This window comes from Lathamus discolor, chromosome 1 (assembly GCF_037157495.1).
Source record: "Lathamus discolor isolate bLatDis1 chromosome 1, bLatDis1.hap1, whole genome shotgun sequence".
NCBI lineage: Eukaryota > Metazoa > Chordata > Aves > Psittaciformes > Psittacidae > Lathamus > Lathamus discolor.
In genome coordinates this window covers 118959007-118982794 of record NC_088884.1, presented here as the reverse complement: position 1 = coordinate 118982794, position 23788 = coordinate 118959007, and the positions used below count along the sequence as shown (strand labels likewise).

At 38.2% G+C, this 23788-nt stretch overlaps 1 protein-coding gene across 6 annotated transcripts in view; it reads left to right on the top strand.

The window, feature by feature from the left end:
- The window catches only part of FBXW7 (F-box and WD repeat domain containing 7), a 173484-nt gene that overhangs the window by 106343 nt on the left and 43353 nt on the right, over positions 1 to 23788 (top strand). Inside the window, exon 1 of one of the 6 annotated variants that reach the window (XM_065692771.1) lies at positions 9808 to 9846. The exons of the other annotated variants lie outside the window; for them this stretch is intronic. Coding sequence (XP_065548843.1) covers positions 9823 to 9846 — 24 coding nt within the window. The 5' untranslated portion in view covers positions 9808 to 9822. Of the gene's footprint in view, positions 1 to 9807; positions 9847 to 23788 lie in introns of those variants that run through there. 6 annotated transcript variants of the gene reach the window in all.

Sequence of the window (23788 nt, the reverse complement as noted above, 5' to 3'; positions counted from 1 at the left end):
AACTGTATCAAACACAAAGGCTTCATCTGGCCCATTTTAGGTGTGCTTTCATTAAGGGCTTTCACAAATAGACAGATAAGCAGATTTACTACTATTATCCAGCAAAAAAAACCCTTAAGTTCTTTTTCTTTATTTGTTATTTTTATTCCCCTTTATATTACATTCTTAACTTGAAAGTAATCACTTTTTTGTTTTTCAGTGCAAACAAGAGATCAGTTTTTAATAGGAAACATACTAAATAAGAAAAGCCTTGCATATTGTCTTTTAATGTACCGTAAATAAACTTTTTTCTTTAGGAAACTTTTTTTTTCTTCAGTCCTTTCCCCCTTATGTCTTAAAAATAATGAAATAAAAAAATTCTCCCAGCACTACTTTGTTTACAAAGTTTATTAGGTGTTGAAAAATTGTCGCTACGTTCAAAGCGTAAAACGTGCTTGACTTCATTTATAAATGAGAATGTTTGAGCTTCAGTTTACAGCTGTGTTTATTTTGATAAAAATATAAAAATCCCCAAAGCTGATCCTCACCTGAAAGCAAAACTGGGAGTGGGCGGGAGCATGTAATAGATTACTCTAAAAAATTTGAGAGATTTGGCTCATCTACAGGTGCAATTTGAGCTGCATTTTGTGTGGTTTTAATGCAGTGATTCAGTTCGTTTACAGTGCTTGCTTGAAGTGAAATGGTTTTCTATGCTTCTCTGGTGGATGCTTCAAATTCGGAGACTGTTTAGCAATACTGTTATCGTTATCAGAGGGTAGAGAAAACCAGGCAGTGTCACGCTAGTGTTGTAGATACAGCATTGTTTCACTGGCTACAAATGACATGAGATACAGAGAAAGTGCGACTGACAAAACACAGAACAGCAAAATGAGTTGCTATAGTACCAAGTAGCCAGGGCTGTGTTGCTAAAACTGTGGTTGTTTCTGTGTATGTGTGTCAGCAAAATAGAAAATTTTTGTATTGGTAGAAGGTGTTGAAGTATTTTCTTAGTACTCCCAGGGTGGCAGTCTCAGTTGACAAGAACTTTACATCATTTAAAAACCATGATGCTATATATTACACACTGAAGTCTCTCAAATAAGAATATATTATTGAGAAAGAAGGTATCATTACTTGTTTGAGAATCTCATAATCTCATATAAAGAAGACCTGATACTGAGTGCTGGACAGCCAAACTATGCCATAGATCCTTTTTTAATCTTGTTTTATGCCTTGCTGAGAGAGTCAAAGTTGGAGTTGCAGAGATCTGACATCAAGATGCTACCAGTATGATAGAAATACGAGCCCCTGTTCTTAATCAAAAACCTTTCCATTAACCTAATTCTGAAGTTGCAAATAGCAAACTCTATCCTACAGGAGAAACCCCTGAAGAGGTTGTACTGGTTCCCTTGAGTGTCAGCTTCATTTCAAAGCTCAGAATATGTGTTTTAAGGGGGAGATCCCATATAGTATAGAGGTTGACACTTTATGTTAAGAAAATCATATGACTAGGTAGAGGAGAAAATAAAATACATAATGGCCCAGATATTTTCACTGAAATAACTGTAATAACTGTTTTTCAAGATCTTTTATCTTGTCTTTTAAGTGTCCTTGTTTCTCTTTGCATGTAGTCAGAAGAAAAAGCTTGAATTTCTTTTTCCTATTCTTGGTAGAGAGTCCTTTGGATATTATCTTTATGAAGAACTCTGGTGTACCATTTATTTAAACTTATTATACCAATGAAATGGACAGAGCAGACTTAGGTTATTTTATAAGCCAAGAGGATTTCTAAAGCACGTTTTCTACTTAAGGCTATGCTTACCTTATGTACCATATGAACATTTGTAGCACAAATATTTTGAACATAATTTTTTTTTTTAAATGCAAATTGTGCCATTCTAGTTTTTAAAAATACATATTTGCCTCTGTGCAATATAATGGTTTGGTTTGTGGTGTCACTGTGTACCCCCTTTTGTTTTCAGAACAAAAATGGATCACAGTAAAATTCAGTTTGCTTCTTGTCATCTTGCACTTGTCTTATGCCAATTTATCATATTGTAGGAAGGGCTAGGGGGAATCGCAAATTCTTGTCCTGGTTTGAGAAGGATTTCATAATACTGGGAAAATCCTCAAGTTACTGTAGTAATCTTCTCTGCAACAACCAGTTCTTAAGGAAACAAAAGCTGAATTTCTCTATTTTCTAATAATGAAATCTCAACTGAAAAAAGCTACAAGTTGATTTCTGCCATTTGTTTCCTTCTTTTTTTTAAATTTTCTACAGATAAGTCATGAATTTCTGGAGATGAAAATGTGTTAGGTAGTTTATCTGAACAAATGGCATGAAGTACATATTTTTTTCCTATTGACGTGAATGAGTAATATGTTTTATTCTAAAATAGCAAGAGGCTTATTCTAGCAGGTCTGGATAGAAATGCTAACTATTAAGTTATAGTCTTAACACAGCTAGATACTATTAATTTTAATAAAAACTAAGACTTTTTAATGAATGTAATAAATTTACTCACCCTGCTTTGCTCTTCTTATGCTTCTGGTTACTAACAGTTTTTCAAGTGCAAGCAAGCCACAGGTATTGAAATAAAAAATATATTCTTCTGTCTCTTGCTCACATGGCTGTAGATCATACAGAAAAGTAATCTCTTCTGTTATTCCTTTATTTTTTCTTCAGAATAGAATCCCCAAAGTCTTGTTGTCTTTTATGTAATTTAGGAACAGTATGGAGTGCACTGTGATTTCTCAAGATTAATATTCAGTTTGAAACTGAATAGTTCTGCTGCATTGAAAAGGTAGATATTACAGCTTTACTCACACTAGAAAATATATTCTAAGACATTTCTTGCGTTTGTATTTAAGTTCTTACTTCTGAAAAGGCCAAGAGATTAAACCAGAGAGAAGGTTATCCAAAACTAATATCATTAGTAATGGAGAGGGAAAGAAAAGGGAGATCGGGATAAGTGTTTATGCATGAGATGATTGAATTATTTATGAATTAAGTTCACCTTCCCCATAGTAAAGGTTTTCAAGTTGTGTGGGTGTGCCATGTACTTGTGAAATACTGTGTGCTTGCAATCATTAGATAGCTACTTGAAAACCAAATGAAGATGCCAGATGCCTCATTTTCTGTGCAATTTTCTAGTTATGTTTTCACAGAAAACGTATTATTATCCTACCAAAGCTTTTAGAAATGATCCATGACTTTACATTCATCTCTTGGCCACAGGGTGTAAATATGCACTGATTTTTACTTATTTATTTATTTTAAATTGTTCTCAAAGCATAGCCTTTAGGGGAAGGTTAAGTCAAAAGGGCAGTGAAAAATTAATAACCATTAGATTACTCTTGGGAAGACATTATTCCTGACTGGATGAAAGTCTTAACACTTTCTATATATATGCTTTTATATGTCTGCCTGATGTCTGCTGATGTTACTCAGAGGGATGTGCCCTGTGGAGATACGAGATACCGTTTTTTTATCCAATCTAAAGTTTCGGACTGACATTCTATTCAATGCTACCTGAAACAAAAATGCGTACATCAATCGGAACAACAAATTTAACATTAAATTACAAGGCGAATATTAATTGAATTCTAAATCAGAAGAAACAGGACACTTGGGGAAAAAATCATATTATTTAAAAAATTGAGGGAATTTATAAGAAGTGTGAAATAGCTTAGATACCAGTAAATAATTTCTCTTGCTGTTAGGAGTTGATTTTGATGGAAGCTTTATTGTTCCGTTCTTAAAACTTTGTCCTGGCTAAGTATATCCATTTTAGTGGGTATTTTTTCTCCCTAGAGAAATGTTAATATCTGAATCGGTTTTGTTCTTAAATTGTAATCCACCATGTAATGAAGGTGGAAAATTGATACCTTTTTTTAAGACAAAGGACTAACTATGAATATCAATGTAAAACAAAAAAAAAAATAAAGTGTTTTTCCCGCTAAAGTACAAGTTTAATTTATTCCAATTCTCTTCGATTGTCTGTATGCCTGGAGGGGGGGGCTGTCACATATACAAATTTAAGAAACTTACAGTTTAACTTAGTCACCGTGTTAATTTCAGTGAATTCTTTCACATCATGCAGTTTGTGGTGTTGTTTCTGTAGTGGACGTGAAGGGGCAGTGTAGTGCTGTCTATAAATGTGCTGGTTTTATTTTTTCAATCTGTTCTGGAAGATCACGGTTTGAAGTATGTTAATCCTTTTAAGTTAAAGAAATACCCTAGAAATGTCAATACGCTTAAGATGATTCTTGTTTAAAATGAGTCAGTGTTTCCTCCTTGATACTGTTTATACTCATGAATATAGATAATATTCAGTATTTTTTCAAGATTGGTAGTGTTTAAAGGTTTCCATGTGCTAGAAGCACGTGAAGAGTATGGACAAGTGCTTGCAAAGTACAGCTAGGGCTGAAATATAAAAGGATATTGACAAAGTAACTATGATTCCTTTCTTTTAAAACTTTGGGTATTAAAGTACATTTGAAGTACATTTTCCTTGTTAATGGCAGCTATTGCATATGCATTACTTGAGACAATGCAGAACTGAACTCCTAGAGATGTCTGATACATTCTGCTCGAGCCAAGTTGGTATCCAAAACAAGCACTGTGTCAGTGCCTCTTGAAACCACCATCACAAACAGAAGGGTAATCCATCATCTTGGGATGTATGGTCTGAAACAATGATAGATAAAAGCCTTAGGTACAAGAAAGAAAAGATAGAAGGGCGAAGCTTTTTTTTTTTAAAGGAGGGCGGTGAGACACTAGCACAGGTTTCCCAGAGAAGCTGTGGATGCCCCATCCCCGAAATATTCAAGGCTAGGTTTGGTGGGGCTTTGAACAACCTGATCTAGTGAAAGACGTCCCTGTCCATGGCAGGGGTATAGATTAGATGATCTTTAAAGGTTCCTTTCAGCACAAACCTTTCTGTGATTCCACGATTATTTCTGATGTCACTGTTTTAGCAACAAAGCCAACATTCACTCCTGTCTCTTCTCACGACAGTGTTCTGGTTGGTGTAGTTGTTATTCTGTACAAATAATGAAGACATAGAGGTTAAACTTTAGGAATGTGTGAGTGTAGCTCTGCCAGTTGCAGTGGCAAGCTTTTTCTTGCATACTGTGTCATATTTTTGAATGTTTTTAAGTTGTAGGCTTTTTGTAGACAACTTTGGTTTGTTTCTGTGAATATCTAACTTTGTTTCTAAGTAGTAAAACATTGAATCTTAGAAGATTTCATAATATAGAATATGCAAAAATCTTGCACTTTTCAAATTTAAATCTTCCAGAGTAAGTGCGGCTTTCCATGTTCATTGGCTCTGCTTTAGCCTTCCAGTCTCTATGTCAGGACCATAGCCTGAAGAGGTAAATAATGATACTTCTACCTCAGGAGTAAAGTATCACTAGGAGCTCAGACTCCTTTGAAGATAACAAGCAAGGCAAACCTGAGTTAGTAGTGTAGCAAATACCATCTAGATACAGCATTTCTGTAGGATCATATTCCTTCCTCCTGGGGTCCTGATGGGCTGAATGTATCTGGGAAGAATCACTCATCTTGGCAGATAGGTTTTACATTGAGAAAGTACTGTACCTTCTCTCATAATGAAATACTTTCGTTTACTTAGTGTTTTTAAGCAAACAGCTTTCAGCCTGGTGCTTATTAAACAATTCAGAGAATAGATTGAAAAATAAGAACTAAGAATAATATAATTTTTAAGTACAGAAAATTATGGGAACCACTGATAATTTTAAGGACTGAAAATGAATATATAGACTGAATATTAACACTTTTTAAGCCAATAAGTGGTTTATGATTAATTAATCATTAGTTATTATCTTATGCATCTCTGTTCAAAATGTCTGTTACCTGTTTTTTCTTTTGATAAACGCTCTATCAATTCCTTAAGGGTGCTTAAAAAGCATTTTGAATGTGTGCTAGGGTTCTCCAGAAAAGATCAAAGTACATGTTCTTTAACTCAAATTCAATAGATTTGACCTACATAAAAATTTGGAATTAGGCGGAGATTTCCAGTGAACTTTAATAGTGCTTTTTTTTTCTTCTATTTATTACAGGATTATGATAGGCATGAGCAATGAAAAGATCATTTGAGAATGCCATTGTATAGCCGTGTGACAAGCTCTTTCATGCCCTGAGAAAATTGCTTTCTCTTTTTTGTGTATTCTATGATCACCAGTGAGAAGAAGCCAGTAACACAGCCAGTTCTGTGTGTGTGTTCTGTTTAACTCTCCAAGAGCAATGTATAAAGGTTAAAAGATTGTGTGCTTTCTTAGGAGCTGCATTACGATGACCTTAGAGGTAAATGTATTTGGGTTTTGTCCAGATGGGGAGGGTTTCACTCTTCGCTACTTTTAGAAGCAATACAGTGTTTTTATTGCAGTATGTCTTATTAGATGAATTTTTGAAAAATATCTTACTAGCCTTACTTGTCACACAAGACAAATGTTAGGATGCTAAGGGATTGAAACAGTAAGGCTTTTCAATTAGGAATTCAAAAACCCAAAGCCCTACGTATCAAACTTTTGACAGAGCATGTGTTTAGGCAGAGTCAATACACACCATCTTTTCCCATGTTTTTCTTAGAAAGTATTAGGCTCCAATTCTTCAAAAGCAGCCACAACACTCTGGATGCCATAGGGAAATCGCAAACAAGAAAAAAGTCGTGTTTTCACGTCAGCTTTATGTCTCGGAACTGCATGCATCTTTCACAACTGCCAGTAGATAGGTGCATGCAATTTCAAGTGCAAAAGTGCATGCGCAGTATTTAGATTTTATGCAAAGAGAGTATATCTAATTAGCTACTTGCATAAACAAATACTCAACTGTGTGCCTTGCATTCACATCAGCTGGATGCAGTTATGCACAGATTTTCTTGCAAGTGAGTGTCTTTTATGCTCACTGCTTTAAAAAGCTTGTCAGTGTCTGGAGGGTAGTGTGGATGTTATCAGCGTTTTAAAAAATGGCTTTGCAAAAATGGGTAGCCTGAGAGGGCTATTATGCAGAAAGTTAATACGGTGCTTGTTGGTCACACATGCTGATAGTACCAGAAACTGAAGTAGGAGAGCGTGTTCCTGTTCTTAAAGACTTCCCCTGCCCCCAGCCGATGAAGAGATTTGTTAATGAATGGAAAACTTTCATTAACAAGTTGCCTCCTTTAAAAACTAACTGAACTTGCAAATGATCGGAATAGCATTTGGCATATCATTAGTAAGCAAGGAATAAGCCTTAGAAAATTTAAAGAATTGGTTCATACAGTTCAACAAAAGTACTTTAGAATTTGGGCTTTTCTTTGGTAGCTTGTGCCCCTTTGGTCTCTTTTCATTTTCTTGCTATCTGTGCAGACCCTTTACATTTTTCCAAACCTCCCCCCACCTCTGTTCAATAGCTAATCTGCTAAATTCATGCTACAACTGCTTCATTGAGTGGAAGCGTTGTTCTGCCCGCTTCGTACCAGCTTTGTTACTGTGCAGTATTTTTCAGCTGTTTGTGCTCATTACCATACAGCTGGTATTTAGAGGAGAGAGGGAAGCAGGCAGAAGCTTTACTGTCTGCAAGTATAAGAAGCTCTTTTGCAAATGGGGTACTGGCAGATGGGACATGTGTTTAAACGGGTTTTGCTGATAACAGACTGCATTAAAAATCATTCTGAGAAAGTCTAAGGTCAGCCCCATGAATTCAGAACTTGAGAGGTATTCAGCTTTTGGAAGACCTTTATAGAATATTAATTAACCCCGGCCCATGAAAGTGACAAATGGATTGTTTGCAGAATGTTAGATACTAGCCTGATGCCCCCACTTTATGGTTGATTTCCTTTAGCATCTCCTGATTTGGTTTGTGGGGGGGTTTAAAAAAACCATAGGGTTATATACTGTGTTCGTGATCGGAGCTTTTGCCAAAGCAGATGAATGAACAAACGGTAAAATCCCAGATCTCATGAAAGGAAAAATAATTTCCCTTTTAATGTTGTGATTGAACTTCACATTATGTACAATTATATAAATCTTTGCCAGCAGCCAACTCTTTGCATATACATGGAAACTGATTCTCTTGCTAGCAATATGAGTAGTACTGTACTGGCTGAGATGATCTGAAGAGATAATTGAACAAAGTTTGTGTCTGGAGGTGGTACATGGATCTATTACTGTAGCTGAGCTTTTGGGCATATGGACTGCTCTTCCAGGCCTGAAATGGAAGCAGGAAATCTTCAGGCTAAATGTGAGCAGAGAACAGGTGTTCTGCATTGAGACATACACGTTAATTATTTACTGTCTGAAATACAGGTAATTGGTATTGGCATGGGTCTGATGCATGACCCTTGTAACGGGTTCATCAAATTCTGGCTTCCTCCTGGAATTTGGTGCATTTCTTGCAGTGCTCTAAGACCTTTGGGACACCCAGGGTTGACAAAGCAGTCACCTTGAGGAGACTGAGTGCTCTGACAGCTGATAAAGAATGGGAACACCAGGGGGTTAACGTTTCTCAGAGTATCCAGACTGTCTCTGGCCTTCTTAGTCTTAACCCTCCAGAAAGAGCTGCAGAATGCTTTCCAAAGCATTGAGCATGGGACAATAAAACCATAGACTCAGTAGAGCTATTGATTTCATGGCATGTTACAATCTTGGGTTTTTTTTCCCTTGTTTCACCCCTTTTTTCCCATTGGAGACAAACTCCTTACTTCTCCATTACTAACACTACCCTTTCTGCTCAGTGGGAACCAGAAAGTCTCAGATAAATACCTAAAAGCAGGCCAGGTGGTCTCAGAAGCATATCCAAAACCTTATCAGCTCAACTCACTCTCTTCCCCTTTCCCCCAACCCCAACTATATTACTTGCAGCTGTGAAAGATACTGCCTCTACCCATAAACCTTGCTTTACCGGTAATAAAGAGACATGCTGTATCTGTGAATGTTGGTCCTGCAGCACAGTAAATTTGCAGTTCCTAAAACCAATGCCTGGAAGTCAGAAGATGAGCTGGCAGGTATTTGTACAACATAGCCAGATTTTTACATTTTGGGGCGAAATCAGTTGAGGTACTTCTTAGCTACTTAACTATTTGCCCAGAATTTTATTGCAGGAATAGATACAAAGTTGATATTTTCAAGAACAGCACTGTTCAATTGCAGATTACTATTGCTGCTTTATAACATGAGCTACACATGTGGAAAATGTGATGCAAAGACTTTTGCTTTAAATGAGTTAATCATGTTTAAAACTACATTGATAAAATTGAATGTTGAGGTGTGGCTTTATATGTGTTTTGAGTTGCATCTTAAATGTTGTTCACTGACAAGCTTTCAGAATTTAAGCACACTCTTGTGTTTGGTAAGAGCTAAGTGCAGAATTCACTAACTGCAACTTGTTAAAATTCTTTAAATCAAATAGAATGTATTAGAATGCTTTGTGTATTGCAGTGCAGCAAAAAAATGATGGCCAAAGTAAGACTTGTTGTGATAGCTGCTGCACCAGGGGTAGTTCCCCTCCACTCCCTGAGTTTATAAGCTGTAGTGCTTTGCTTTTTCACTTCTGTCTTAAAATGCAGTTATACAAAAGTACAGGAAGAGGTTATCAACAGCTGCCATCTTCTCCATCCAGCTTTCCTGACTGGGGGCTCCATTTGCACATCTCTGTCTTTAACCAACCCTCCTCCTTTCTTCTTCTTTTTCCAGTACTGCTGCTCTGCTAGAAGTTGTTTCCTCCCTTCTGCTTTGCTGGTAAATGGATCTTGTAAATGCTCTAATTTGCTTTAGGCGAAGTTTAAGAGGCTATCAGAAGTGATTTAAACTACCTGGAAAATACTTTGCGTGAAGGAGATGAAAGAGCAGCAGAGCTCTAAGGTCAGTGACCTCTTGCAGAAAGGTGATAGAATACCTGGGAGTAAAACATTGTTAACTGGCCAAGTTGTTCAGAGTGAGCATCTATCTGTGGCACATGTAGAGCGAATGCAAACATTTCTGCTGCTGTAAATAACCTCCTACAACTGTTTGTGCTAGTATTGCTACTTTGATTAAAAATCACATGCTAGAGGTTGCAGACAGACGTTCACTTGGCTGAAATCCATGCTGCTGGAAACCTTCATCTCCCCCTAGTTAGTTGCTATTGCCCCTTTGCTAGCAGTTATGGCCTCACTGGAGCCAGCAGAGCTCCCACACTGGCTGTGGGGCAATCAGCCAGAAAAGCTTAGCCAGTTTAAATGGGTGATTTGCGCTAACCCAGCTAATTTTGCTTAAAGTGGATTTAAAAACTCTCCTTATGGATCATTCCTTTGGTTCTGCAGTGGGACAGTAGCATCTTCTGTTGGCACCAGTGAACATGGGGGAGGATGTGATACAAAAGCTGCCTGGTGTAGGTGTGACAAATGGGCAGCATGCTGAGTAAAGGAGTCTACTCAGCACTTGTGGCTTAAAGTTAAGGAAATGTTAAAGTTTTCTGTGAAGTGGCTTGATGAGTAGAGATGCATATTTCAGAAGTCCTTTGAAGTAAGCTAAGAAGGGCAACTGTAAATTAACTTGGTGGTTTGTTCTTGCATAGCAGAAAGCACTAGGTACTTTGCAGGCTGTGGGTAGGTGGTAACAGGGAACTTTATCATCAAAGTCTGGATGTTTATAAGCCTGATGTAATTTCAATGTTAATTTAAATTCAGTTCATACATAAAACTAATTCAGTGGGAGTATTTGGCCAGTAAATAATTTAAGTTTTTGCTATAAAAGAAGTCAGAGTGTCTAGATAAGTTTTTCACAAAATCATTACATTAGTTGTACAAGTTAGAATCTTATGGATCTATGATGTCGTATTTGTGTTTGTGGTAGGGCATCTCAAATGACGTGAGACTTACAAGAAACAAATGTTTAAGAGCTACCTTTTGGAAAGCCTTTTGCACGTTCCTACCTTAAATATTTTGAAAAATGAACATAATTCCTTTGCATTAATATAATTTTTACAGGTGCATAGTTTGTCTGTTCCACATTGTTTAAAAGATAATGCATGGGACTACTAAAGTTTCTTAATGTCCAATTAACCTTTGGTGCTCAGAACTGATAGATGTACAGATTTGAACAGATTCAGAGATCTTGGGTTATCTGTCTTAGCCTGTAACTCTGCTTACACATGAGTTTTGTGATGAAGCTTGTGGTAGGATCTTACGTGCCTTCGGATAATAGATGAGCTTGTGTTAAAGACTAAAAGAAATATTCCTAACAAGCAGTCAGACAGCAGGCATTGCTGTAGATGAAGTGGCATGAAGTTCCATCCAGAACCTTGTGCCACTAAAGGTATTTTATACTGATTTGTATCAGAGTTCATGATAAAACTGTCAGAGAAAGAACAATAGTGTAGTTACCTATGGGAACTGAAAACAGTGGAGAAATCGGTGGAATGAGTAATCAACATCTGAAGCAACTGACTGGGAATGAGAACACATCAGTTTTCAGTGAACGGATGGAGATTACTGAAACTTAAGTGTTTAGAGGTGTAGTTCTGTCTTTGTTACACTGAGGTCCTGTATCTCCTGCAGTGGATGCTTCTTTTTGCTTTCAATCCATGGGCAAAAACAAAGTTGTCAGTTGCTGACAATAGAAAAATGTCTTCTTGAAGTTTTCGCTTTTGTGAAAAGACTGTCTGCTTCTGTAGCAAAAGACGGGCTTTTAGCTTGGTTTTCCTGTTGGGAATATTGTTGGGGTTTGGACAGATAGTCCAGCCCAGTGAAGCTACCTAGTTAAATGCATAAATAAAATTTCAGTCCTGCATCTCAGGAGTCTGTGTTAACAGCTGTACTTTAAACTCAAGAGTTCAGTGTTGCTTCAGTGATGACTCATTTTTGATGCTTACTATTCAGTTAGAAAACCTTCTCAAAAAAATGAGGCAAATTAAATTAATTGGGAAACTGTTGCATTGCTGGCCCTTGATGTGTATTGTTGAAGCAGAAGCATACCCAGATGTACAGCAGGTGGAAATGCCACTAGGCAAGGTATACCTGCAACAGCATGAGAGTCCTGAAGGAAGGTGATTAGTAGCCTTATTCACCAGCCTTGCTGTAATCCACTTTGCTGACTAGTTTTACACTGATGCTGCTCTCTTCGTTGAGTCAGTTCCCAACTAGCTGTCCATAACTTTGGTTCAATAAAATTATTAGATGTTGTCCTGTAAATATGTTCTGTGAAGCTGCACAGAAGTCAAGAGGGGCTGTATTTTTATCCTGCTTCAGGTATTGAGCAATCTCTGGAAGTACCTTTGGGTTACGAAGGATCTTTTATAAAAATTCAGAATGGAATTATGCAACCTGTTCCTATCAAATCTCTTCAAGATTAGTATTATTAGCATAATACTAATCAATCTTCTGTTCTCTCAGTTTGTGTATGACTAGTGACTATTCAGTCACTTCTCTTCCTACATCCTTTATTTGTCTTTAGAAGAGAAGGAAGTACAATCCTAATTCACATTAGTTTTGCAGATGGATGGATGGAAAGCTGAATCAAATTGACACACTTATTTCAGCATATCATGATTTCCAGTAAGCACAGGATGGATACACAGTGTCCGAGAAGTCAGCCTGAAGGCCTGTAATGAAAGAGAATACTGTGGGGAACAAGTCTTCTGAGAATAATGTTGATAAAAGACTTGAAAATGGCCTTAATTCAAAATATGAAGTACAATGAAACAAACATGCTGTCCCCTCTGAAAACAATGTGAGAAATACAAAGATATCCCCCATTTGTGAAACAGACAGACAAATTATTATGACAGATGTCACTTGCAAATAATGGAAAGGACTTATTCTGGTCCATAGTACTTTAGACAGTGTGTACCAGGAAGAGTTGAGAGTACAGGGTACAGTCTCCATTGTCTGCAGCGCAGTGATTCACTGAGATCTTGAAACTAGAGCTAATAGATTTATTCTGGTTAGCTGAAAACATCATGTGATGAGGAATTTATAAGTAATAGCCATCAGGAGTTCAGCTATTTCCAAAGCAGAAAGATAATCACCTTCCGCTTGGTTATAGAAATTTCCTACTGCAGTATGTGCTATAAATCAGATGAAAAATGTACATAAAAGGCAGCAGAATTCACCAGGCAGAAACTGGATTTTGGTGTGACACCCTGTCCATGGGTACCCTTGCTCCCCGGTAATCTACCGAATAGGCTGCTAGTTATTTTTTTTTTTGCCTTGAGGGGAAAATGGGCATGGGGCAGCAGTAAGTTTATTGTTATTATTATTATTTGGTCTCCCTACTTGTCAGGATTTGAGAGAAAACAGTCTCACAAAGCTGGCAATAATCTAGGTGCAGTATGTCATTTTTCAAAGCAGGACTAACACAGACAAATGCTGTACTGGAGCCAATGGTTCTCGGGGTGGTCAAGTTGGTAGTGAACTCACTTGATGCTTCTGCCTCCACCAGGGAAGATTTGTTCCTTCAAGGATCTTTTCAGTGCCACCAGATTCAAAATTGTGGTTAACATTTGCACTGGAGATGCTCTTTTACCTGTGCTTGAGAATATCAACAAGTTGTCAATTTAATTGCAGTAAATCCTTTCTGAAGGGATATGAGTAGTTGAAGATCTTCACTCATCTAGTTCTCAATGAAAGTCAGGACAAACACTTTTGGAAATCTTAGTGAACCATGTTTTAATTTTTCCCTTTGTGAGGACAAGCACAGTGATAGAACTGCACTTTCAGTCCTTCCAGCACAGCACCAGTTGATTCTCTGTGGGAGTTATCATATTTCTTATCCATTAAAGCAGACTTCTTAATAGCTCCTGTCACAGTCAGGCAAGCTTTAGAAGTTTAGAGTGTCTCTTATGAGACCTGGTATTATACATGTAATTCAGACAAGTATGTCTCACAATCACGATTGCATTGTTTCCAAAGAAAATACAAGAATTATCCTTCCCTCTGACACATCAAAGCCCAACTCATAGGAGGGCTAAATCTCCTGGCAAGAAGGTTGTGGTAAGACTTGCTATTCAGCTATGCAGCAGCCAGTGCATAAAAGCTGGCTAAATACCTTTGCATTGGCCATCAACATTTAGCTGTGCATTCTTGACGGAGGTTTTCCGTTTGATGTGTTCCCTCTACAAGAAGAACTGCATAAAATGTGTACAATCTTTACAATGCTTTTGGTTGTTGAAGTGCAAAGAGTGATTCTTTTTTCTACAGTAGAGAGGAAAGAATACTATTATAACCATCTCTACACAGTAGCATGATTAAAAAAGGAAGAGAAACCTACTTCATCTTAACTGAGGAGCTTGTTTCTTTTGAGTAACAAGTTTGCAAGTGGTGGTCCACATTGGAAAAAGGGTCTATCCAGAATACAGAGAGAAATCAATATTGAAAGTTTGGTTCTATATTGTCAAAAGATGTTATCTGTGCTATAGAAAATAAGTGAGGGAATATCAGCCTGTATGTTAGGGCATATTTCATCTTGACTGTGAAAACTGTCACATGGTGGGAGTTACACAGAGCAGGATGAACGTTGCTTTGGTGCCAGTAATTGGCAGGTCTGGTATGCCTGTAATTCCCATCTAGCATGGAAAGCAGCACCTGAGGTGGGAGGTGGAGGCAGGACCACCCCAGTTGGGTACAGCTGCTTTTTCCATTGCATTAGACAGACCACAGACTTCGGAGGCATGAGCTTTGGCCCTGTCAAAGGGGAGAAGCTTTGAGGCCAAACTAGAGATTTTGCAGTTCCTTTCCCCAAAGGTCTTTTCTCTCATTTCAACTTAAGCAGAATTGAAACTGCAGGGAAGAACACAGTCTGCTGTCTCTTGTCCCTGTCATAGCGGTGACAAAAGCTGTTTGCCATGGTATTGCTTTTGCAGAGAGCCACTAATTTATTAAAAATCTTCAGTTTCTAGAAGTATATTCAAGATATGAAGCAGTATTTTTAAGAACAAAAATGCCATTTTTATTAAAATGTGATGTTATAATAACGCCTTTCTGGTCGGCAAATAACTTATATGCAACAAGCCGCAAATTAAAACATAGTGCTTGGAACACCGTGAATGCAAAATCGTATCCTTTCCTATCCCATGTGTAGGAGGGAAACCATCATAATTTGCAGATACAATGAAGCACTGGATTTTGACATTTTATTAAGGTTTGGACATATAATCAGTCTTCAGTGTTCTCTTCAAAGAAGCCTCTGCAGAAAATAGCAGAAAATTACCATACACTGATAATGGAAAGAAGCACGTACTGAATTTCAGGCTTATGCTCTTTTTACTTGGTCCATCGCGTCCCCAGTTCTTTGTGTGTTGTCTTCATGGCTTCTGGTGTTCTGAAAGAAAAGTTCCCATTCATTTTTGGAACTAAAAGGACATAAATAATAATGGCTGAATTCGGATATGACACAGGTTAACAATAAGTATAGAAATTTGTTACTTGCAGCTCTCAAAAGCAAAGCGAATGTATTTTCCTACTATTTTCTTTTGATTTCTTTTCCAAATGTTCAAGTTAGCTGTATCTGACCATAAGCTGAGGTCCAGTAGCTCTTGTGTTATATTTCTTTGTCATAAAGTTAGGGTGAGGGTTACTTTCTTTTAGTAAGGTACTTGTGTAATTACTATCTTGAGGATTTTACATAAATAAAGAAAAATTGTATTAAGTTGCTTTTCAGTACGCATTTTGGCACAAGAAACTGATCCTAGCAAAAATGAAAGGAACATTGTTTATGGTGTAAGAGGAGCTCTCTCATCTTGAGAGGTATACCGTCTTTAAAGATATCCATGGTTTATTGATTAAAGAATTACTCAAATAAACCACTGCATTCAGGTAAGTAATGATCTCTCATCTCAGGTCTGCTGCAACTGTAAGAAAAAATAGTTTATTAGGATGACTTCACTCAAATAGGTGCAAGAGGAATTGCCTGTTCTGTTTACGTGACAGTGAACAGATGTTTTTAAAACAGGAGGAAAAAAATCCACCCCCACATCACCAAAATGAAGATCGGGTATTCAAATGGGAGTTTTAAAAAAAGACATGCAAAGGTCATAAATTCTTTGTATGGTCTTTGACTTTGTACTTTTTTGTCTGTTTGAACTCTCCCTCCCAGGATTTATTTCATATTGCAGATTTCTGTGCATGAGGGGTTTCTTAAAGAGCTTGCAGGTACAACCTTAAAGGTGTCCTTCAAGTCAGTAGATGTCCTAAACTTCTGTAAGCAGATTAGTTTTTTTTTTTTTTTGGCTTTTTTTTTTTCCTGGCTTTTTTTTTTTGTAATTTCTGTTAGCCAAGTATGGTCCAAGTTGTAGCCTATCATGTTGTTTCTTAATATCCATTCAGAGGTCATCTGTGACAGCGTATACTTTTACAAGCAAATCACATGCATCATGAATGTGCCTTCATGATAGCATACAGAGATTTTCTGGTTAAAGAAAAACTGATACAGCTGCTTTGCCAGAGTCCTTTTCATAGAAGTGGTGATCATTTGTGTAATAGCTTTGCTGATGTACCCATAAGGTCTTATGCCTTGAAACACCCCAGTTTTTACCTGCTGTTTCTCAGCTAACCAAATTCTTCATTTGGTTATAGCAAAGCTGGGCTAAGAGCACTGTTGTTGGCAAAGATATCAGTCTGAACAAGAAGCTGTAGCAGCTTAAGATACTGTTTTGTCCAGCTGTTTGGCTGCTCTAATCCCACAGCACAACTGGTAGAAGAAATATGCTAATGCTCCACAGCCACATCTCTGCAAAATCCAGGGGCTTAGTTCACACCACTGCAGTCATTGATAAACACATGTCTAAGTCTCATAGATTGTTTGCCTGGGTAAGCTCAGCACAAGTCCTCTGTTTAAGGGGAATGCCCTCTCAAATCTGCTGGCAAAGTTGTTTGTCAAAATGAAATGGATATTTTAAATAGTAAGGCTGTGCCAACCTGGCTTGTTTGATTGGAGTGGATTAGGTTGGGCTGTTTGCGCAAGCAGTGCTTTGCTGGCAGGCGAAAAGGATGCGTGACAGATGACTGAGGAAGCGTGCTACCACCTGGGGCACAGTGGGCACTGCTTCCACAGGTACAGCAGCAGTAATGTAACCATGTCAGCATGGACGGTTGTCGCTATTTTAGGGAGGCTCTGTTGGCATTGGTATAGCAGGAGCTAGGGCTCTAAAGTAAAATCATCTTGTGAATTGTCGTGGCAGTGCATAGTATGGGGAAGGTGGTGAAGGAAACATTTGAAGATATTGTAGATACTGTGTCAGTGGGTTTAGAGTACATAACATCCTTGATAAAAACTAGTTAGTTCTGAATCTTACACTTTTATGTGGGTGCAAATGCATGCTATGAGTAATATCTGAGCAGAATGACTTTGATTTCACTGGAAAACCTTTCCATCTGGTGAAACAAGAAACACTTCCAAAACACATCAATAAAAAGTTACTAGAGTTTGCTTCTCTGATGTATCATTTTGTGCTTGCAGAATCAAAGTGCAATTTCATTTAGTTGGCCTGAGCAATAGTAAGGGAGTCATTGTGGGGTGAGCTTCAGAACACATATCCAGGGTCCCTGAAAAGTTTAGACTTTGTCTGCTAGTACTAATAAAACCTTGTGCTTTTGCTTTCTCACTGCTGCTCTAACCTATCTCATAAACTGAGAAAGCAAGTCTTCACTGCAGCTGGCTGCTGTTAGCTGTCTATGAGGTGACCAATGTATATTTACTAACATGTAATTCTTGCAGAAGTTAGGCCTCTTTTATATCTACCCTGTGACTAGGTGACTTTTTCCCTTCACAGAGTCAAAGGATGTTGCACAAAGTCACATGTAGCAGCACTAGAAACAGAACTCAGGACTCCTTTTAAAAAGGAAAAGGATAAATTAGAACAGACTTTGTTCTTTGTCTTTTGAACTGAATAAGTGAAATGCACTGTAGCAATGCTATATACCTATCTGTTCAAAGCACTTGCGGAACAGATGACTTGGTCTGACCCATCGCACAATAGGGGTGGTTTTGTGTGTGTGTGTGTGTGTGTGTGTGTGAATGAGGTGGGACTGCCAGTACAGGAGAAGGTACTGTAACTGTGGGTAGCAGTGGATAGAAAACACAACTGAATTTTACAATGGGTCTCTTGATATGGGATTAAGTCATTTACCTGTAGTATTCCTCAAAGAAAGCCACTCTTGAAAGTCCAGTATGCCACTCTGCAGGTATCAGAATCAGGAGGTTTTAATGGTTAAACCAGCAGTAGTGGTGCTTTAAAAGATCTCAGTTCAAATTCTGGCAGTACCCATGAGTTCCCAGTGAATTGGGATCAGTCATCCTGCCAATAAGGAATCCAGTGTATTTTGGCTTCTGTGAGTCTGACCAGTTGGTACTGTGAACATGTCTTCTTCCAACTCAGCTATGTTGGCTAAATACACTGCTGCCCTTCAGGCTACTTGCAGGTATTTGTCATGCATCCTGCCAGCAGACTTCTGCTGTTTCAGATCTGCCACTTAAGCTGCTCGTGTCATTACTTCTTAGCCTGTTTAAGGGGAAAAAAGCGCATTTATTGCCAAAAATCTGCTACTATATATAGTTGTATAAGCCAGTTTAGCTCACTGACTGAAATTAAGTTAAGGAGGAAAGAGTAACCACTTATTCTGGTACAGCTATATCCGGAAGAGGATATGCCCATGGCTTTCCAAGTCAAGAGTTGGTTTTAACTAGTTTGTTTCAGAAAAGCTTATGAACGGTACACTGTCTTACAAGATGGAAATCTGTAGAGGGCTGTGGGATTGTCAGTAGGAGGAGATAGCAGCAGGCATGAAGCATGTTTCTGGAGTAGACAGACCTTCAGTATAGGATTGCTCTTCATGTAAAACATGTTTGATTTGTCAGTGGTCATCTTCCCATAGAGCTGAAAATGGGTTTTGAGCTGGGAAAATGACAGTATCGTCTTTTTCCGAAAGATTTATTTCCTTGTCAGTTGCTGTTTTCTACTGATGTAGTCTGAAGTCATCCTCTCTGGTCTGTACAGGAGCATTGGTACAGTGAGTGTGCACTTGTAAACTTGCTGTTCCCAGCTGTTGCCTCAGGGTTTCTTTACAACCAAAAGGTGGAAATGGCAACTTGAAGAAACAGTCTGATTTGTAGCCAGGTTTTCACTCCTTTCCTCCATTAGGTTAGTTAAGCCCTAAGCTTGTGGGCCCCTTTCTCCGCTTGGTCCCACTGAGCTAGGGTCTCTACCATCTCTCTCAGTAGTTCTTGCTTTGAAAGGGTGATCTTATTACGAGGAGTAGTGATGTTATTTGACAAGCCGTTATTATGCTCATTGAGTTATCTGTTCTCTTCCTTTCCAGCTTCAAGATCGCTCCCAAAAAGTGCTAACAAATGTATTAGGAGCTCCTTAAAATTAGTTTAACATGAAGGAGCAAATATGCTCAATACCTGTTACTGGTTTAATGCAGATCAAGATAATATTCTCACCTCATTCCCAAAGGCCTTGAAAGGAATAATGCAATTCTGTGCTGGCATCCACACAGATAAAAGGTTGTATAATTGCATTATATGGAAACTACTGCAAGCTGTTCCTCTTTTCCCTTTCATTTAAAAACATTTTGAAGACTCTAATGCTGGGGGGAAGGGGACTTGACATCTGAGCATTGGGAAGTTTTTTCTTGGCCATGCACTCTTCCAGAGTGTGGACTGTGGTTTTATTTTGGGGAGATGAAAAGCCAGAAGAACTGGATGAAGGCTTAGAAAGACCTGTCGGGGGGGCATAGAGTGGTTAATTTGCATTCCTGAAATTCTTGTGTTGTCTGGAAGGAATCAGTTGATAATTTCTTTCAGGCTGAGGTTTCTGTTGGGCAGGACGGGACTTGTTCAGATATAGGTGTTGCTGTTCAAACTGGGGTTAGAGAGTACATGATATATGAGAGAAGCTTTGTTGGATGATGCTGCAGCAGCCTTTGTCCATCTAATTTCAACCTACCCTCAGAAAACTTCTTGACACCATCAGCTGGCTGGTTACATGGTGGGGTCTTGTTTGGGGACCAGTTATAGATTCTGTTTTATCAAGTGCTCAGTCTGACAGTACCTCAGTAGAGAAGATATTTGAACCACTCATTGAGATCTCTGTAGGTATAACATAGGTACAAATTCTCCTCTGGAGCTGAAGATACTTTGCTTACTTATTTGCATGTTTAGGTAGATAAAAAAGCTAAACAAACACTAACTTCCAATTGTAGATTAAAAAAATAATCTTCCAAAAGATAAAGGAGATGGGATTCAGCCTGCTGGTTATTCTCAGAGTCTTTGCTCTTCAGCTTGGTACTCCCATTTTCATACTTGGGCATCTGCAAAACTTCTAAGTTAGAGCTCCACTTCCTGTTGCAACAGAACAGTACAGGTTTTGTGGAGGTGGAGGGGGCATTATGATTTGTTTTTCTAGCTTTCTTTTTTTTCTTCTGAGATGAGATTTCTTTTGCTACAGCTATCTCTTTAACCTTGGCGTACATTGCCTCTGCTTAGAGAACAGCTTTAGGATCACAGCTCCTAAAAACACATATCTTTTAGATTGTAATAGATGTCCCCTGGAGCTTGGAAATGGGAAATGAATTGGATTTTTCGTGTCTTGGAACTGTTGACCCATGCTTTAGATCAATGCAGGCTTTGGCGGAGTCTTCCTCTTTTCTCTTTCTCACATTTAGTCTGTGTACAGCTAACTCAGCTCACTGTTCGCATTTCTCTAGCTCTTTTCGGAGTGCAGCACAGTACAGCCAGCTGTCTACCTTCTGTCAAAGAAAAAAACTTCCATTCTTAAACTAGATGCATGTAATACAGTAATGTAACTAGTTATCATGAACGGGAAAGTGAACGAATCCCAGTTGGTGTAAATGTTCCTGCTTCTTGGTATCCTCACCTGCTGAGAAACATCTAACTTTCCTCAGTGATATGGCAAATTAAGTACTTAGCATTTTTTCCCCCTCCTTATTTTGCATAAAGAAGCATAAAGTGCATTCAGATTGTCTGGCTAATGAGATACTACTCTGAAAGCACCTAGTGTGCTCTTCACTACTGAGTAGCCCACACATCTTGACACAGATTTGAGGTTTGTGTGTCTAAAAGGAACAGGATTTCAGAGGATTCTTTGAAGGGCTGTGTTGATAACGAGACTGACATCCCGATCTTAAGCTGAAATATATCTTATTGTTTCAGCTTTTGACCCAGTATTCTCTAGTACCTAAAATGCCACTCTGAATTACAAGGGAGGTTGGTATCTTCAGTATTTCCTGTGGCAGGTTGACTGCTCAGTATAAACTTAAGGTTATTGGATTCCTCCTTAAATTAGCTTCCTACCAAAAAGCTGCCTCACTTTATGTTAATCAGAATCAGTACATATTAGCATTCTTTTCATAAGGCCCATGAAAAGACTGTTGCTGCAGTTGTGGTTAAAAATACCCCCAGACTTGCCAGATGACTCGTGACCAGGTACATTCTCATACTGACTTAATCAGCCTAGTGTGAACACCTTCATTTTCTTTAGCCTTGTGTACCACGGAAGAAGAGGGTTGCTCAGTGTAATGTTGCATGCAAATCCAGAGACCACCCGCTGTTCCTAAACACAGCAATTTCAAATCACTTTGAGTGAAGCTTGCCAGAAATCTAGTAGTAACCAACATAAAAGAAACTCTCGTATTGGTCAGCCAGTTCAGCTTTTTGAATCGACATAGCCTAGGAGTTTCTAACCCCTCTGGTGATAGTGGTCTGCCTTCTAATTTTAGTCTCTTTCAGTCTGCAGTTACTTGTAAAGCACAATAAACCAGTGGGGAAAAAAATCCGCATTTTAAAACAGTTTTTGAAGAACAGGGTAGGCATGAGTCATACCTGTCCCTGCAGGCTGCAGAATTGCTGTTGACAGTTAGCTGGGAAGAAGTGTATTTAAACTTAGTTCTTGCCAATTTAAATCACTTTATTCAAAAGCATGAATGAGGTAGTAGTATTCCATTAAGACTGTTCTAATCAAATTTTAATGAGGAAATATATTTATACAAGCAGCAAATGAGCTCTTCCCAGAATTTTCTTTATAATCAAATATTCCTAAACATTGACTATGATTAAACAAGGGACAAAAATGAACATTTTCCAATTTATCCCAAGGGGGAATTCAGTGACCAACTGGGACTGCATTTAAATAACTGCATAGAGATTGAAATTTTGGTGGATAAGCGGATGATCTGGTCAGTGGCTTGTAGCATGTTTTTTTGGAGGTAGATAGTAAAATGGGGATTGTTTGGATCTGGCCAGTTTTCAAGGCACTAGTTTGTTCTGCATATGGAATTAGACTGAAGGGAAGAGACCACACAATAGGCAAAGCTTGTGTTGAAGGTTAAATTACAAGTAGTAATGGTAGTCTGCACTTCAATTTTTGCCAACTTTCTGATCGGAAAACTGAGACTTCTGCTAAATACCAGACTGCAGACTGGTGCTCTTGTACTCCTCCCTCCCTCTTCCCTTTCCCACTTCATTCAGTCTCTCCCTGTCGCATCAGCAGGCCTACAATGTATAGCAGGATTTCTTTTTCCATTTCTGTGAGAAAGATTGGCATACATAAACCGGTTTGGCACTGATTGAATATTAGAGATGGAATATGATAATAAAAGGAAAGTGGGCAAAAAAAACAACCCTAGAGATTTGTCAGAACATCACTGGCATCACTTTAGCAATGTTATAACTAATAATATGCTTTAGCAGTTGCTTTCAGTGAAAGAGCAGGAATAGGAATTAGGACATATATTTGCACAGGCTTTATTGCAGCATCTTTAATCCCTCTTCCTCATGTGCTAATGTCAAATAATGGTTTGGCATCTTTCTAGGGTATTAAAATAGTTTAAGTTATGTCCCTGTACAGCCAACCACATTGGTGACTTAGACTCTTCCTAGGCATTCTTCTTTGTACTATTTTATTGGTTTCATTTTTTTGCTAAAGCAGTAACATTAGATGGGCTACGCTTCCTTCAGTAATTGGATTTGTGAAATACTGAGAGTCTCCGTAACGTTACAGACTTTAAAACCATGGTTGCCATATAATTTTGTGGTTACAAGTGACTTGAACAGCAAGCCAAGAATTTCTGAAATCTCTAATTTACTCCATCCTGTCTATAAATAATGAAATTGTGAGTTTCAAAACCCAAGGAATTTAGATAACTGACTTGCTCTTTATCCCACAGCAAATGGATTGGTTTAGGGAACACATCAGTTGCCTCACACTGAACTGGCAAGTTGACAGAAGATTTGCAGAAATGGTTATAATGTGTCATGGCTGAGGTTATGTCAAGGTTGCACTATGCAGGTTTCCTTGAGGGTAGAAACAGGGTTTTTTTGACTTGTAATCTTTTAATTCAATTATAAATATTACATCTTTATAAAAGAAGCATAAGATTTTGCTGAATAAAATGCGTTCCAAAAAGAAGCTTAGACACAGCAGTGGACAGGTATGGCTGTTTCCTTTTTAATGGTGTTTAGGTTTCATACAGGTAGCACTGTGTTTGAAAGTCTGACACACTATGAAATGTGCCACCTTATTTCATGCTTTTTGCATTTGATGGGAGATCTCTGTTACAAATGTCTGTTCTGGGCTCGAATGTATTAGAGGTATTTATCCCTAATCTTACCTAAATGATGCTATATTCAGTGTGAAAAAATAGATTTGCAATTTGGATGAGGGACTACTTACCCTAAATTATGCAGTGCTGTGTTTCTCATAGAGGCAGGCAAGCTGTTGTACGGTTTCTAGGCTGGGAGCACCTGTTCAGGGAAGAGTTTTGTTTAGATGGGGCAGGTTTACTGACCTGCTTGCTCTGCCCATAGC